This window comes from Anopheles ziemanni, chromosome 2 (genome assembly GCF_943734765.1).
Source record: "Anopheles ziemanni chromosome 2, idAnoZiCoDA_A2_x.2, whole genome shotgun sequence".
NCBI classification, from domain to species: domain Eukaryota; kingdom Metazoa; phylum Arthropoda; class Insecta; order Diptera; family Culicidae; genus Anopheles; species Anopheles ziemanni.
Genome location: NC_080705.1, coordinates 65,659,296 through 65,675,734, shown reverse-complemented (window position 1 = coordinate 65,675,734; position 16,439 = coordinate 65,659,296). Strand labels below are relative to the sequence as shown.

The 16,439-nt window shown below is 43.9% G+C and overlaps 2 protein-coding genes across 2 annotated transcripts; both read left to right on the top strand.

Moving 5' to 3' along the window:
* Nucleotides 1–7,060: 7,060 nt before the first annotated feature.
* On the top strand, nt 7,061–8,469 carry LOC131287925 (uncharacterized). Its single transcript, XM_058317023.1, has 3 exons — nt 7,061–7,621; nt 7,702–8,130; nt 8,196–8,469. Exons 1-3 carry the CDS (start codon nt 7,126–7,128, stop codon nt 8,459–8,461), a joined length of 1,191 nt encoding a protein of 396 aa, XP_058173006.1. The 5' UTR covers nt 7,061–7,125; the 3' UTR covers nt 8,462–8,469.
* Nucleotides 8,470–8,956: 487 nt separating this feature from the next.
* Nucleotides 8,957–16,067, top strand: LOC131294125 (chromatin-remodeling ATPase INO80). Its single transcript, XM_058322169.1, has 12 exons — nt 8,957–9,350; nt 9,479–9,660; nt 9,731–10,681; nt 10,736–11,477; nt 12,666–13,275; nt 13,342–14,077; nt 14,142–14,309; nt 14,429–14,587; nt 14,732–14,834; nt 14,916–15,188; nt 15,260–15,433; nt 15,498–16,067. Exons 1-12 carry the CDS (start codon nt 9,077–9,079, stop codon nt 15,983–15,985), a joined length of 4,860 nt encoding a protein of 1,619 aa, XP_058178152.1. The 5' UTR covers nt 8,957–9,076; the 3' UTR covers nt 15,986–16,067.
* The last annotated feature ends 372 nt before the right edge of the window (nt 16,068–16,439 follow it).

Here is a 16,439-nt window from a genome sequence, read left to right as displayed (position 1 = left end):
TATTAAAGGAAAAAATATATCTTAAACTAAACTAATATTTATGGAAATAATTACCCGTTAGAGCGGGAGTAACAGGTTCTTCTTGTTTGTTCTACGCGAATGTAAGAAAATGATTCAATAAGAAGAATAGTTAAATAAATTGTACGATTATCCGTTTGATCTGTCTTGTTTGGTTCTGTCACTGCATCAGGATTTTGGTTGCATCAGCTCGTTTGGTTGTTTGGAATGACGAATTCGAGTGTACATCGTGCTACATTTCACCGAAACTAACTTTACTGCCTACGTTCCGCTTACTTACGTTCGAGTATTTTAATCATCCCACACCCGGCAGCATCTCCGTTTCTCGTAGCTTGCAATAAGTATACCATTTGTTTCGAAATTAGTGCATGCCATTCCACACTGTATAAATCTCACAACCCGCAAACAAAAATACACTCACACAACCCTTGGGCACACGTTCTCTATTGTTAAGTCTCTTTCACTTTCGTCACCGATAGTACCGCTACTAATCGATGTAATGTTGTATTAATTGACCTGTCGTTTGTCACTTTGTGTGTATGTTTTTAACTCGCAATTATATATCGACAACATAATCGTTTCTCTACCCATTTTTAATAAAATTTCAAAAAAAGAAAACAAGCCATAAGAAACAGCACTTTTATTTTGTTACAATATGTTTGGAACTGTCGTAACGGATTTTGAATCATAACCCAACTCGATCGTGGATAACCAGTAAAAACAGTATTATAGAACTAATTCACCCCCAAAAAGGTGACCATTATTTTTTGTTAACATTATTCAACGATCCAAGTAACATATAACGTTTTTCTACTTGTCAGCTCGAACAAATATATTTTTACAACTGATTTCAAAGAGACAATACTCCACGATACTGACCATCCTTAACTATTTCCCTACAATAACCAAACCAACACCTGCAGGAACACGGTGGTTGACTAGAAAAAGTATCAATTTCCCTGTCTGTTCCGCCTCTTCCTGAATCATCAATGTGAATTGGCCGAACAAATTTTCTTTTTGTTGTCGTATTTCCAATCAGCTAACAACATCGGATGATTGGCTAATGAATATCTAATGGTAGTCGTGAAGTTTGGTTTTTGTTTTTATCAATTGGGAGTTTCCCCCGGTTTTTTGTATTCTCTTTCGTTTGGGTAAACCTTATGTTCCATGAACTTTTTTGTTTGATTTTTGTTATAGGATAGTGTTAAAACAAATGTTTTAAATGTGTTACTCCTACCCCTGATTGGAAAAGAAACCCTCGATTAGAATGTTTGTTTAGCGTGAAAAGCCAAACGTAACGTAAAGGCGTATGGGTCGACACATTTTGCAACCGATCGGATGCTAAAAAGAAATCGTACAAAACACAGCCCTTGCTGGACGTTGAAGTAAGTGATACAAAACCAGCCAAAATTGGAAATTGGATGAGCTAAATCAAATGTAACCAAATGAACGGCAAAAGCTGTACAGATGGAATTGCAAATGCGACTTTCGTTTCCGTTACGTCAAAAGTTCTACTTTCTACCCTATCTCTCTGCCACTATTTCTCTTACGTTCTCTACTTTCTTCTTTCGGTTAAAGATTAATTTTCTATTTCATTAGATAGTGCTGTTTCCCTTCTTTTTTATGGCTGTATCAAAAGCATTGTGTTAAACGTTGTTAAACCATAATTATATTACATCTAAACAAACAAATCTTTTCTCTCTTTATCTCTTCCCTTTTAAATGTCGTTCTCTTCCTCGCTGTGTCTCTATCTTTATTTTTCCACTTACTTCTCTTTTTATGTTATTTTTCCGAATCTTTCTCCATTCCCTCTATTTTTCCCACTGTCTTTTGTTTTTGCTTCTTTCACTCCTTATCTTAATCTTTTCAAACCGACCTTCCAATGTTTCGCTCGCTTTGCTCGCTGCGAATTCTGTTACGAATTCGTGACAAATTTCTCACTGTTGCGGTGATGATGTCGTGGCGCACGTACGAACGCACGCAGCCAATCCCAAGCCCCCGCCTGGGGACCGTCGCTGCCGGTGGAGGGATCGCCCCAGAAAACGCACTCGATGCTCTGCTAGACGAGCTGCAGACCTTTGCCAAACCACCAAACGGTGTCAATGAGGTAAATATTGACGCGATAAAACAAAAAATGTAATGCTCTATTTTATATACCACTTTTTTTTGTTGATGAAAATTTATAAACTCAACTCAAATGAATCTGTTTTTAGATGTTTAAAAAGTACGTTATTCCTTATCGCTACATATTCTGGTGATTACCTCAGTAAGGTTTTTTCATTTACCCAAAAAATATTATGGGACCTTTTAGTCCTTTTCCGAACAAATGTTTCGCTTAGTTTTCTGTAAATTGAATCTATTGGTTTATCTTTTTAATTGTCAAGCTAATCTTTCGTCAGTAAAAGTTCAAATATTCAACCAACGAAACCAAGTGATTTAAATTGTTTAAATTATTTCTTCTGCTTCTGCAAACAGTTCTTGGAAAACGTTTACAGATTTGAAACGTAAGAAATGATCCACATAACTAATTCTGTCTCCTATTTCTGATAATGTTTTTTAGCACCGTCCGGACGACTCCACTTCAGACGATAGTTCTCAAACGCTGCAGAACAGCATCACAACCAAAATCTCCCAATCGCAGCTTTACCCCTCGGAGCCCGTCTCCTCAAATGTAGGCCTGCGGCGGCTTCACTCGTATCCGAGTGGTTCGGATACGGACACGAGCCCGCCGCAGCCAACTCGTCCGACCACCGGGAAGCCACCAGTTCCCGAGCGCAACGCCGAGCTACTCTCGAAGGTGAACAACAAGCGTGTACCACCGCCTCCTCCGCCTCGCACCAGCTCCCGCAGTCCACTGGCCAGTCCGACCAGCCCGCACGTCCCACAGCACCGTGGCCAGCCCACCGTAACACTGTCCGACTGCGAGCAGCAGCAGCGCACGTCCGAGGGTACCGACTCCGGCAGCGAGTCCGTCTGTTCGGACAACTCGCAGCGTCAGCTGGCGCTGGAGTTGCGCCACCAGGAGCTGCTGAAGAAGCAGCGCCAACTGCAGGAGCAGTACCAGCGGCTGCAGCAGATGAGCAAAAACGCAGTCCCGATGGCACCGGGCACGATGAACCACGACATCAAGAAGACGGGCAGTGAGTCTAACCTGCCGCTCAAGATGGGCTACAACATGACCGTTAGTGGCTCGATGAAAAATCTTTGCGGTGGCGGAGGTGCAGGAGCAGGAGGGCATCCGGACGCCGGGTCGAACTTTGACCCGAACAACATGGTCAACAACGTCGACCACTCGGATGGGTCCGATTCTAACACGACCGACGGTGGCAGTACCGGGACAAACGGGAACGCGGGCAGCTTACCACCACACCTTACGAAAACCACCAACAAAGTGTACGAAACGGACATACTCTAAATTTCTCACTCCTATCGCATCCATTTTCCGATTCTTTTGCCTAGCAAAACAATTTAAACGAAAAAGCTAACTCTCGTGAACGTTAGAAATTGAAATGAAAAGCTTAAACGAAATAATGTCCAAACAAGCAAACACACATCACTACATGGAACGCATTGCCTGGACACAAATGTATCGTCAGCTAAGTAGCAAAGTCCCTTCAGTTTGCTTTACCCTCGACAGTTGTGTTATATTACAGCCGTGTTATGAAGCAAACGGAATTACTTCATTTCACATATTGTTGTGCGCAAGTTACAAGCGATAAGATCGATTTAATGTTTAACCCAGTATTCGCACCTAAACCTTTCAACATATTCAAAATGTTAAGGTTAATTATCAACTCGTTCACAGGCTGACAATTTTCCAGTCAATATACACTTTTCCGAACACATTTTCAGAAATACAAAAGTAGCAGAATTTAAACTACGTTTGAGATTGTTACAGAGGGCTATTCGAAGGTTCATTTCATTTTTAACCGTAAGAAAGGCGCACAGTAATTCGTCGAATAAGGTGTCTTATCATTCTCACCTTCGGAACCCTTCGTCTCGTATAGTTACGCCACTCGCAAGTTAGGTCAGTTTGTTTGCAAATGTGTTCAGTTAATTAGTATTTAGCTGGAAAAAAAATCTAGTCATTTTAAAATAATGGCTTTTAAGTGAATCGTCAAACAAACGTGGTTGGCCTGAGTGTTTTTCAAATAATCATTTACACTCTACATTACACTCGTACATTTATAAAATAGTACGAAAAACAAGTCAAATTTTCGTACATTTGTGTCATTATGAGGCATGCCAAGTTCGGTGTTGGAAAAAATCACACTACCTAAAATTCAACAAACCGCATTACATTATAGCTAGCCATTAACCATTTCCCTCTTTCACACTCTAATGTCTACCGAAACGAATAACGAAAGCCATAGGAAGATAGAAGAAGATGCAGCTAAAAGCTGGTCCGTAAAAAACGCTAAAAACTCCTAGAACACGAACATATATCCGGGTATCATCAAACATTTGTCAAATATAGCTAATAGCACATAAGAAAAACTACACCACACAAAAAAAGATTGGGGAAAAACACTACTCGAAGAGACTCCGGATGGTACAAGTGACGTTAGTACCAGAAGCTGATGAAACAAACAAAAATTAATCAGAGAAAGCTAAAATGCACACCACCATTCACCATTGCACCGGAGAAGAAGAGCACCGATACGAACTGGCAATGCACCACAAATGGGGCAATTTAGAACGAACATAGCACGGCGGTTCTGGCAAGGATCCCCGTTCAGTGTGCACTCAAACACGAAAACAATACACCTATTGCTTGTTGATTCAATTGTGATGGAATGCAACCCCATTCCTGCAACTCACTCATATGTGTACTAGTGAAATTCATATAAAATTATAGTTAGACGATGCAGAAGCCAAAAAGAAACAACTCCCGTTGCATCGTAAACCGTGCCGTAAAACATAACGAGTGCAGTGGTAAACGCGTCGTATGTTTTTAGTTTTATTGATCACAAGCTTCGAAGGCAACATAGATTTGTTGTTTGTTACGAAAAAAGCAAAATAATTTTACATGAGGCAATGATAATTGGTCTATAGAATACTTTCGGGAGAAAAGCATTGGAAGAGAATAAAGTGGCAAAACGGGGCTATTGAAAATGAAGCCAAAACTGCGGATTAATGAAAAATATGCAATCGAACACAACTCCTAGCACGAAGCCATTTAGTGAGCAACTTTTTCAAAATGCTCCTTTCCAATGCATCCTTAAGTATATGAGCTCAAAGTTGTGCAGTGCAATAAAAAAGATACACTTACTCAATACTGATCGAATGTATGATGCACGAATATGAACATAAACTATTGAGAATATGCCTAAACCAACCATACCTACACACAGCAGACAAATAGCCACACATACAAACACACGCACACACACAGATACACCAATGCATATATACACGTGTGCACATTTTTGTAAGATTGAGTCACTTTTCATACACCGAAGTTCATTAAACACGTGCTTAAATGCAAAAGGTCATGAAAGGAGGAATCATCACAATAAACACTGCACAGCACAATGAAAAACTCGTGTTTTTGACATCAAGCAAGTAAAGAGAAAGAGAAGGAGTACTACACATTAATCTTATCAAGCGGAATCGATGAAACGGTATAGCAAAATCCAACACTGGAAAAGAATGTGACCTCTGGTTGATGAAACCAACTTTCCATTCATCACATGCATCACTACGCACGCACGGTGAGGAAAACCAAAAAGCATTCATGAAGCTAATAATGATACAACCCAAAAACCTAGTGCACACGTGTTCCCAGTGTGCATCGCCACGTGTTTGTCGTGAGCAGCGTTTTGCGCGCATCGATGTTGATTAGTTTTATAGGAAGTAAGCTTTTCTGTAAAAACAAAATCCTGGAAAAGCAAAGTTGAGTGGTGTTCGAAAGGCCAAAAAAGGGAATGGTGAAGATTAAAAATGTAACGTTAGTAAAACTCATTACGCAAACTGATACTTACTACCAACGTAAACGCAATAGCCTCAAATGGAAAATAGATAAATTTTATGTTTTAAAAGCACATTCTGCATCCAAAAAGGCAAGGAACACAGCTGTTGATTAGAACCAAACAATCTTTATGGTAATGCGTGCCAAGAATGTATGAATAGAAACAATAGCCTACCAAGTTTGGCAGTCGTCAACATTCTCCAGAAACGTGTACTCTGTTGCCATGCGGTGGCTGTTAAATTATCGGATACTCTTGCAGTGACGCTGTTTCTTTGAACTTAGATTTGATTGCATTGGACATCCATTTTTTAAACCAAATCAAATGAAAACTAGTTACAGATTAAACACGAACGAAACTTCTGGAGGATAGACAAAGTTATGAAACATTCATTGAAAAACATTCACCCATGTTCAAAACGTTAGGCGTAATTTGAAAGCCACCTTCAATTGCAATGAGCAAAAATTACACACAAAAAAACTTAAAGTAAGCAAGCAACTTGAGTTGGCACTTCAAGCAGTTCCACACATTGTGCATACAATCAAACTTGAGCAGAGTTGAGGAAAGGATCATCAAAGGGAAGGCGGAGGAGTGAAGCAACTTTACTATTGCGATTAGCTAGTCGACGAAGGAACATAACCCATACATACACACTTACACACACATACACACGTTCGTTTGTGTCATTGGATCATTGTGTCAGTCAGTATGCAATATAGAATGTTGGATTTTTTCTACGAGAGAAACATTATAGACTTATTATCCATTTTTATTATAAAATAATAAAGGATCTTCCACATAAAAATAAAAACAATCTTCTTTCATTTCACTTCCTTTCCGATTATTGCATTATATCTAATGAATCAACAACTCTTACCTCTAGTTTGAAAGCTATTTACTTTTGAGCACAGTTTCGTTCTGCATTCCACAGCTTGGATATAATTATTCTCGGGACATTTATAACGAACATTACGGCTGGTATAAATAGATGAATTCAAAACTAAGCTACTAGACGGCCCTTTTGTCACAAGCAACTGACGTTTCCATTTGTGGCGAAAGTGAAACGTAAACAAACAACGGCATTGTTGCATGTTTTGTGTAAATATTCTTTTCCGATCACCTTTTTTGTGTTGGCAAAATGAGTGGCAAGGCACAGCCAAAAATTCTGTTAAAACCTCGACAGAATGACGAGTCAGTGGCTGGTCCATCCACAGCCACTCCCAGAAGAACACCAACCATATTGACGTCTTCGTCAACGGCGCCCGGAAGCACATCGCACGAACATCCACCGCAAGTTGCCAGTAGTTCCCGGACCGATGAACATAAGAAAATTGCCGCTGCCTCAAAAGCAAACGCCGCTAATGCTGCCCCAGATCCGTACAGCTACGCTCCGATGCATAGTGCGCTACTGCTGTTGAGAAATCACAATGCAATTAATTATCGCACGCTGGACTTTCTGCATGAATCCAATCAGGATTATATCGTAGTAGGGACGGTCGGTATGCCGGGTGTCGGGAAATCAACCATTTTAAACATGCTCAATACAAACCTCTACTACCGGGACCATGCCGATGAAAAGACGGATAGAATATTTCCTGTTCATAGTACAATCAATTTAAATGGAGAAAACGAAGGTATGTAAGGGAGGTGATAAAATATTTAAAATTTCGTATGGATTGAAAATAGCGTAATTGTATCTTTTTTATCCGCGCAGTTAAAATGTACATTACCGACGATAGACTGATTCTGTTGGATTGCTCTGAATGCATCTTCGGTCACACCAGGAAGGACTTTATTCAGTATGAACAGGATGAACTCAAGAAAATGATGATTCTGTTAAAATCTTGCCATGTGATACTCGTCGTACAGGAGGAATACTACAACATTCGATTAATACGTACCCTAATATGGGCCGAAATGATGATGCAAGTGCACTCCAAGCAACCATCGAAACTTGTGTTCATCAGAAACAAGGTCAATCCTTGTATCGTTTCATCGCAAACGCGAAGTCAAGTAGAAAACCTGTATAAAAACATCTTCCGTAACTCGCCGTCCTTCAGCATCACGCACGACACCTTAATCGAAACCACCGGAAGTAAGCAGGAAGCGTTTAATTACATAGAATTCCCTGCACTTAGAAAAGGTAAACAGTAAAAATCTTCTGTTGAAGTGGGCCGTTGCATTAGTTTAGTAAACTCTGTTTTCCAGGCGAGACTGTCGACACCAACGACCATCTGAAGGAAACTATACTCTCTCTTCGCAAACTCGTGTATGCCGGACGGGAGACGATAATGGTGAACAACTGTACGGAAAAGGCATGGGGACAAGCGCTAGTCAAACTTGTCGATTGCCAGGAAGGCAACTTCTTCATAGACAAGTACGAGAAGCTAAAGGACAAGTACAACTTGCACAATCATGTAAAAATCGTTGAACATTCGTATCGGGATCCGTCTGGATTGCATTTTATCGAATAAAACGTTGTGCCCATAATTCTACTTATGGATTAACTGAACTTGCCAAGTGTGGTATTTTGTAAACTTGTAAAAAAGTAGAATTCGGCTTGCACATTTTTTAAATTATTGTAGGATAATGCTGTAAAAAGTTGTATTATTTTCACTAGGCTTATTGTCGCTTTAAGCCAAGGACACAATTGAATGCAGGTTGAGCGTATAGACAATGATTTGCCATAAATATCTTTTGTAAAAAGAAATGTGTTTCACACAAATTTTAACAGTATTTTGCAATACTTTGAAACATTTTAAAAATCGTTTAATTTTGTGTTATCCACACAATATCGAAGGGGAAAATAATATGTACACAACTGTTTGAACAAACCTACAAGCTGCATGAACTTTGATCGAGCTATAGATTGTTTGACAGTGCGTGTCATCTTCTTCCCTACCCCCTATTCCCCTTGTCCTAAACGGATCAACAACCAAAGCATCGCAAAAATGACGGAAAAATATTCCTCTCGGTAGCGCACGCTTTCGTTCACGGGATATGTTGTCGCAACCGCGTTCGGTCGATAATACGCATCTCGAGTACGAGTGATAGTGACCTGTTTTAAGGGTATTTCGTGGCAGTACGCGATGGCACAAGAGCAGAGCATCGGCAAAATGCCCAAAGCGGTACCGCAAGGGGCCGGCAACGGTGGCAATGCGTCCCGCCAGAAAATGCTACCGCTTCATACCCAGCGAATACTCTCGGCGTTCAGCATGGAAGGCTTTATGCGGCAGTCGGAAAGCCACTGTTCTGCCGTGGCGTCCGTGCTGTCCAGCGACGAGGAGCAGCAGTACTCCGGTTCGTCGGATGACTCGGATGAGTTTGGAAGCAAGTTTGTCCACCAGGCCGCCGCTCGTTCCAGTAAGTAAACAAAGTTTCCCGCGCGGTCCAACTGCGTCCAACTACTGGGCTACTACAATGGGGGAACATGGGTCTTGGGACGAATAATGTGAATTACAACTTACCGTTCCTTTCTGTCCGCATCGTAGATAGGGAACGAATGTTTGACTTCAGTTCGGTCGAAAGCGATCGTATGTGGTTGAAGGATTTGCTGCTCTCTGAGACGGAAACTGAACAGGAAACATCCGACGACGATGAGCACATCGAAAGGTTGCTGAAGGAACATCTGCGGGAAAAGATGAGAAGGGAAAAGTACAACAGTTCAGCGGACGTAAGCATCAGTTCCTTCGATCGTGTGAATTCTTTCTGCAATGATGATTTGGAACTCTCTTCTGTTTTAGAATAACAAATATGGATTCTATAGCGTCGGGTTGCTTTCGGATAGTGATCTATTTCCAGACCATCGCCGTTCCGTGGCTCGCAAGCGAAAATGCAAAATCGAACATGGCACTGGCAAACCGGATGGTATTCGGAAACGGATGAAGCACGTTCAAAAGCGGACCGGAAAGGATGGAAGAACCTATTCCGCCGATGGCAGCAGCTCATCCGCCCGGGGTACCATGTTTGGTGACAAGAAAGCTCAAAAGTTGCTTCATCTTCAGCGTTCCGGTGCGATGGACGCGGAGGGCGGCAGTGGTGGTGAAGGGTTTGATTCGATTGCCGGAAACGATAGAGGGTTGCCGGTGGGAAAACGGGGTCGGAAGATGCGCACCAAGACACCGGAGATGATGAATATCCGGCGGCGCAAGATGTGGCAGTTGATGGCAAAGAAGGAGGTCGGCAAACTGCAGCGGGCGAAGGTGAACAACCATAAGGACACCATCACCAACTGTCGCCGGGTGGCGGCCCTGTGTATGCGTGTCGCCCGCCAAAAAGCGATGCAATCGCAGAAGCTCATGAAGGACACGGTTTGGCGAGCGAAGCGATTGACGCGCGAAATGCAAGTGTACTGGAAGCGGTACGACAAGATCGAACGGGAAACGAAGCGTCGCATGGAGCGGGAAGCCGAGGAGCAGCGCAAGATCGACGTTGAGATTGTGGAGGCGAAGCGGCAACAGCGCAAGCTTAACTTTCTCATCACGCAAACGGAACTTTACGCTCATTTTATGTCGCGCAAGCTGGGTAACGTTTCGGCCGAGGAGCAGCTTAAAATTCTCTCCCAGCTCGACGAGGAAAGTAACCCCCGGTTGGCCGCAATCGACAATTACGACTGCGAGCGCATGAAGCAACTTGCCCAGAGGAACGCGTCGGAGGCTTTTCGCAGCGAGCGAGCTCGTACGAATCAATTCGATGTGCTCGGTGTACCTATCCCGCACCGGGTGGAACCGAAAGACCCCTCGGCCGAGGATGTGGCTAGCGCTAGGTCAAACAGCAGCGAACCAACGACCTCGAAGAACGAACACAACGGAGGGATTGCCGAACTTCCTCAGCCATCGATGTTCCGTGGAATGTTGAAAGGATACCAACTGAAGGGAATGGCCTGGCTGGCGAACCTCTACGATCAGGGCATCAGTGGCATTCTGGCGGACGAGATGGGCCTGGGCAAAACGGTCCAATCAATCGCGTTTCTTTGCCACATCGCCGAACACTATGGTGTGTGGGGGCCGTTTCTGGTAATTTCGCCCGCCTCGACCCTTCACAACTGGCAGCAGGAAATGCAACGGTTCGTGCCGGAGTTCAAGGTCGTACCGTACTGGGGCTCGCCGAATGAGCGTAAAATCTTGCGCCAGTTTTGGGTGCAGACGCACTTGCACACGAAAGAGGCCAGCTTTCACGTGGTGATCACCAGCTACCAGCTGGTCGTGTCCGACTACAAGTACTTCAACCGGATGAAGTGGCAGTACATGGTGCTGGACGAGGCGCAGGCCATCAAGAGCTCGAGTTCGATGCGCTGGAAGTTGCTGCTCGATTTCAACTGCCGCAACCGGCTGCTGCTGAGTGGTACGCCGATTCAGAACAGTATGGCCGAGCTGTGGGCACTGCTGCACTTTATCATGCCGACGCTGTTCGATTCGCACGAGGAGTTCAACGAGTGGTTTTCGAAGGACATCGAAAGTCACGCGGAAAATAAAACGGGTATTGACGAGAGTAAGTATTGTCTGGAATGGAAAACATAGGATACAAATTAGAGTTTTACATGTCAGATTAATATTTATAAATCTGAATGATTATTTAAACAAAATGAATCAACGATTTATGAATTACCAAAGATTCATGATTCACGCAAGATGCCAATTTCAATCGTGGGTGTTTGGATAAATTACAATTCGCAAAACGAGCAGGTGTTAATTCTAGTCAGATTCATGGAGGTACATGAATTGTGTTTCATTGAATCAGAGATTTGAATCAGAGATTTGAATCAGACAGAACAATCATCACGATGATTTGGATCTTTCAGGTACTCTTTTGTGATTTAAAAATTGAAAAATGAGTTATAAGATTAGCATCCTTATCGAGAATGCGTAGCTCAAAAAAGTAAATGGGTGAGTAAAAGAGTTGCCATAACGATTCCTTGTACGGATTCAAATCTTTGTGGTGACTAGTAACTCTTGTACTCATTCTTGGGATTCGAATCCCTGCTTTGGATTAGACTACTTTCTTAAAACTCGAATCGCTGTGGGGATTAGCCACGTCCCTGACAATTTAAATCAATCAAGTCAATAGTAAGATTACTACTAACTCACTCATTCTTACTCGGTACGTACATCACTTATTGATACTACTTTTACAGCGTTTTGCATCTCACCTAGTAACCGTGGCAGTGTATGTAAAACATCAAGAATGCTAGCCTACTGTAGATGTATTTGATGTTGAATCGCCAAACCTCCAAATGGCAACACAAACGGGTAAGTAGAAAATTCATAACTTTCTTGGATCTACCAGAATGAAAGTTGTCCCATGGATGTTTGTAGTAGGCACGACCAGTCGAGTGGTGCAGGTAAAAGTAGGGGAAAATCGCTTTCCGGTCGAAAACATGCTTTTGTGAGGATTGTTGTGATTCGCGCTCGTTTTCTGATGAGAAAAAGCGATCATAGCTTACCTTTCAACGGGTCCTGTACTTTTCAACGGGTCGTCTCTACTACAAACATCCATGTGACATCTTTCATTCCGGTAGATCCTAGAAAGTGATGAATTGTCTACTTACCCGTTTGTGTTGCCATTTGGAGGTTTGGCGATTCAACATCAAATACTCTACAGTAAGCTTGCAGTGTTTATGTTCTATGAGATGTAAAACGCTGTATCGAGAGTATTAATGGGCTCAATAAACCATTGCAGAGCAAATTTCCCGATTGCACATGATCCTGAAACCGTTCATGCTGCGACGAATCAAGAAGGACGTCGAGAACGAACTGTCAGACAAAATCGAAGTGATGGTCTACTGTCCGCTGACCACGCGCCAGAAATTGTTGTATGTAGCGCTCAAGAAGAAAATCTGCATCGAAGATCTGCTCCATCTCACCACCGTCGGTGGTGCAGGCGATGGTCAGTCGTTCGATCGGAACTTTACCTCGAACCTCATGAACCTGGTGATGCAGTTCCGCAAGGTGTGCAACCATCCGGAGCTGTTCGAGCGTCGGGACGTGCGCAGTCCGTTCTGCATGAAGTGGAGCTACGAGCTGGTCGATCGGCCCATCTTTCGGCGGCAACTGCTAATGGACCACACCGTACCGAGCAACCGGCATTGGCTTTATAATCGGTGTTACATATTTAATGCTTTAAACGTGCAAAGGCGTTTGCTGGATGGCGAGTATAGCAGAAGGAAGGTTCCTTCGAGACTCACATTTTGTGACGACTGGGGAACGCCATTCGGTTGTGCACGGTTGGCGGGTGGTTTGGCGCCAACGCAGGTGGATCGTATGGCGCGAAGAAATATGTTCACATTCATGTAAGGAAGTGTAATGTTCTTACGTCGGGTTTCTCCTAACGTTTACACTTAATGGATCTTTCTCAGGTATCAAATCATTGAAGAGTGGAAACATTGGATGGCAATCCTGCACTACCAGTGGGTATGGGGCGATAAACCGCAAACGTGGCCCTACCGGCGTCATATGCTCCTCGAACCTTCTGCTGAACGATGGTGCCTAAACGTTTTCCCCTGGACCGTCATGGGGCAGCTGCTGTTTACCAGCTTCGAACGCCGTTCATCTTCGTCCATTCCCATCTACACCCACCGTGACCATGTGCTACACGCGATGGCGGAAACGTTGGACCACCGAATAATGCGCAGCCGTAAGGTACAAACCGTTGGTCAACCGCTGTCGCTGCTACCAGAGTTCCCGCACTTGCCCGATCAACCCTCGCATAGCACGGTTCTACCCGCGGAACCAACCACCATGCCGAAGTTCCTCTGCCGTCTATATACGAAAGTACTCAACACTTCCGGTTGTACTGGGGCAGCCATGCTACGCGGTACGAATAACTCCATGGACCAGCAACATCCGACGCAGTGGAGAAATTGTGGTGGCATCCGGGAAGCGGCGTTTGCCGCTGAAGTCCAGCTGAAAGGGCACGTGGATGCATCCTATCCACCGCACGGATGGTCGAACATTATCATTCCAGACAAGCAGACCCTGGTGTCCGATGCGGGCAAGCTGGCGGTACTGGATTCACTGCTCGCTCGATTAAAAGAGCAAGGCCATCGGGTGCTGATCTACTCGCAGATGACCAAAATGATTGACCTACTGGAGGTGATTGTCATTGCATGGGTGTGTCAAGCGCTCCGTACTGAACTCCCTTTTCCATTCCTTCTAGGAGTATATGTGGCACCGAAAACATCGCTACATGCGGTTAGACGGATCGAGCAAGATCTCCGCACGACGCGATATGGTGGCGGATTTCCAAAATCGGGCAGACATTTTCGTCTTCCTACTTTCCACCCGGGCGGGTGGATTGGGCATCAATTTAACGGCAGCAGATACTGTAAGTGGCAGTGCATTCGAAAGCAGAACAGTGCATGGGAGTTTGCATTTCTCATGGAATTGGACTAACTGACTGTCTAATTTATGCTTGACTAATTTATCCCATTTGCCGTGCTTTAGGTGATTTTCTATGACTCAGACTGGAATCCAACGGTGGACCAGCAGGCAATGGATCGGGCGCATCGTCTCGGCCAGACCAAGCAAGTTACCGTTTATCGTCTCATTTGTAAGGGCACAATCGAAGAACGGATACTACAGAGAGCACGAGAGAAGAGTGAGGTAAGAATCAAGCTTAGCAAAAGCTCACTTTAAAAGATGCCACCTTTCACTCAACGGCTAACTGTGATACGCTTTGTGAACCATAAACTAGCACTCGTAAACATAAATCACCATGACAATGTGAACTATTTTTATACTTACTAGATTCAACGTATGGTAATAAATGGAGATAACTTCAAACCCGATACACTCAAACCAAAGGAAGTAGTGTCGCTACTGCTCGATGATGAAGAAATTGAACTTAAATGTAAGTAGATTAAATTTAGTCTTATTAAGAAAAGCAACCAGGATACAGTTAACCCTTGCCGCAAATTCGCTTTTACAACAGATCGCCAGAAAACGGAGGAACGCCGATTGACGGAAGAGCCGACGGGTAAGGGTGCGAAGGATAGGGATCGCAAGTCAAAGCAGGCTGGGAGCTGGAAGGCGGACGGGTCGACAGGCAGCAAAGGGCGCAAAACGGACAGCATCGAGGGAGGATCGTTCGATGATGGCTTGTTTGGCGATTCGGCCGCACCGAGTCCGGCGCAGAGCGAACGGTCGAATCTCAGCGAAAGCACAAACAAACCCTTCGATGCCTTGGACGATTCTAGTAATGATGGTTAGTTTTGTGTAGTTTTGCATTCACAGTTTGTTTGTGGTCATTTTATAATGTCCTTTTTCTTCTTCTAGCTTCATCGTTGTCGTTCGAAATGATCCGAGAGCGTGATAGTAAAATGCGACCAGTATCTCGCGGTACGAGCAAACGTGGTAGACCACGTGGTTCCCGAAGAGGTGGTGCGGTCGGTTCCGGTTCATCGAGACAACCGGGCACGCCGGACCAACAACCAACAGTCGTTGATGGAGGTGAGTTTGTTTTGATTGATATATATATTTGTTTTCCTAACCATCTCTTTTTATAATTTTCAAGCCACCAATAACTCAACTACTTCCGTCCCAACCCCACCGAGTTCTCTTGCCGGCCCTTCGGCCAACAGTGGTACACCGCCGCAGATAAGGCGTGGCCCGGGACGCCCACGTCTGAAAACCAACGGTCCCAGCAACCAGGGAACCCGCGGATCGCACACGCGACAAACGATTCGCATACGAAAACCGATCGGTCCATTGGTGGTACCGCTCGGTGGCCAGTCGTCTTCGACCAATTCGGCCGTGAACCGCCTCGCATCATCCCTGCCAACCACCAGTCCCTCCCGACCTGCCACCCCGTCCAGCTCCGGCGGTTCGACGACGGGCTTTCACCATCCCGCAACCAGCGGGAGTCCGGTGTCGATCAGCCGATCGCACGTTACACACACCTCCACTACCACCGCCACCTCCTCCCCCTCGGCAGACATTCAGTCGACCCGCCAGCAGTTAATGCCGCCTCCAGCCCAGGATGACGGAAGTGGTTTGCACTAAACTCGGTCTACCCAACGCTTCGGTGAGTTGTTGTTGTAAGAATGCTAGATTGTACAAAGGAGATTGTAAGAAAATAAATGAAAGTCGCGATTTTAAATTTGGGTTTAACTTGTTGAAAGTCGATTTCTAACTTTAACTAACCATAAGTTACAACTGTAGCTGCTCGGGATATTAATAAATCGTGGTCTGGTTGAAGTTACGAATATTTCAATATTATTGTAATATCACATAAAAGCTGTTGTAATTATGTTTCTAACTAAGTTATTTATTGATGAAAAGCTTAATGGTTGGTTTGAGGTTAGTTAAAATGTTTATTGAGAAATACAATGGTAACAGCTTCGCGTGGAGGTGGAGGCTGCAACATCTGTATGGGGTTTGTTTGTTTTATGTTACGAGTAAATCGTCTTGATATTTAAATAGTAACAGTTAATTTTGCAGCTTAAAATGATTCAAA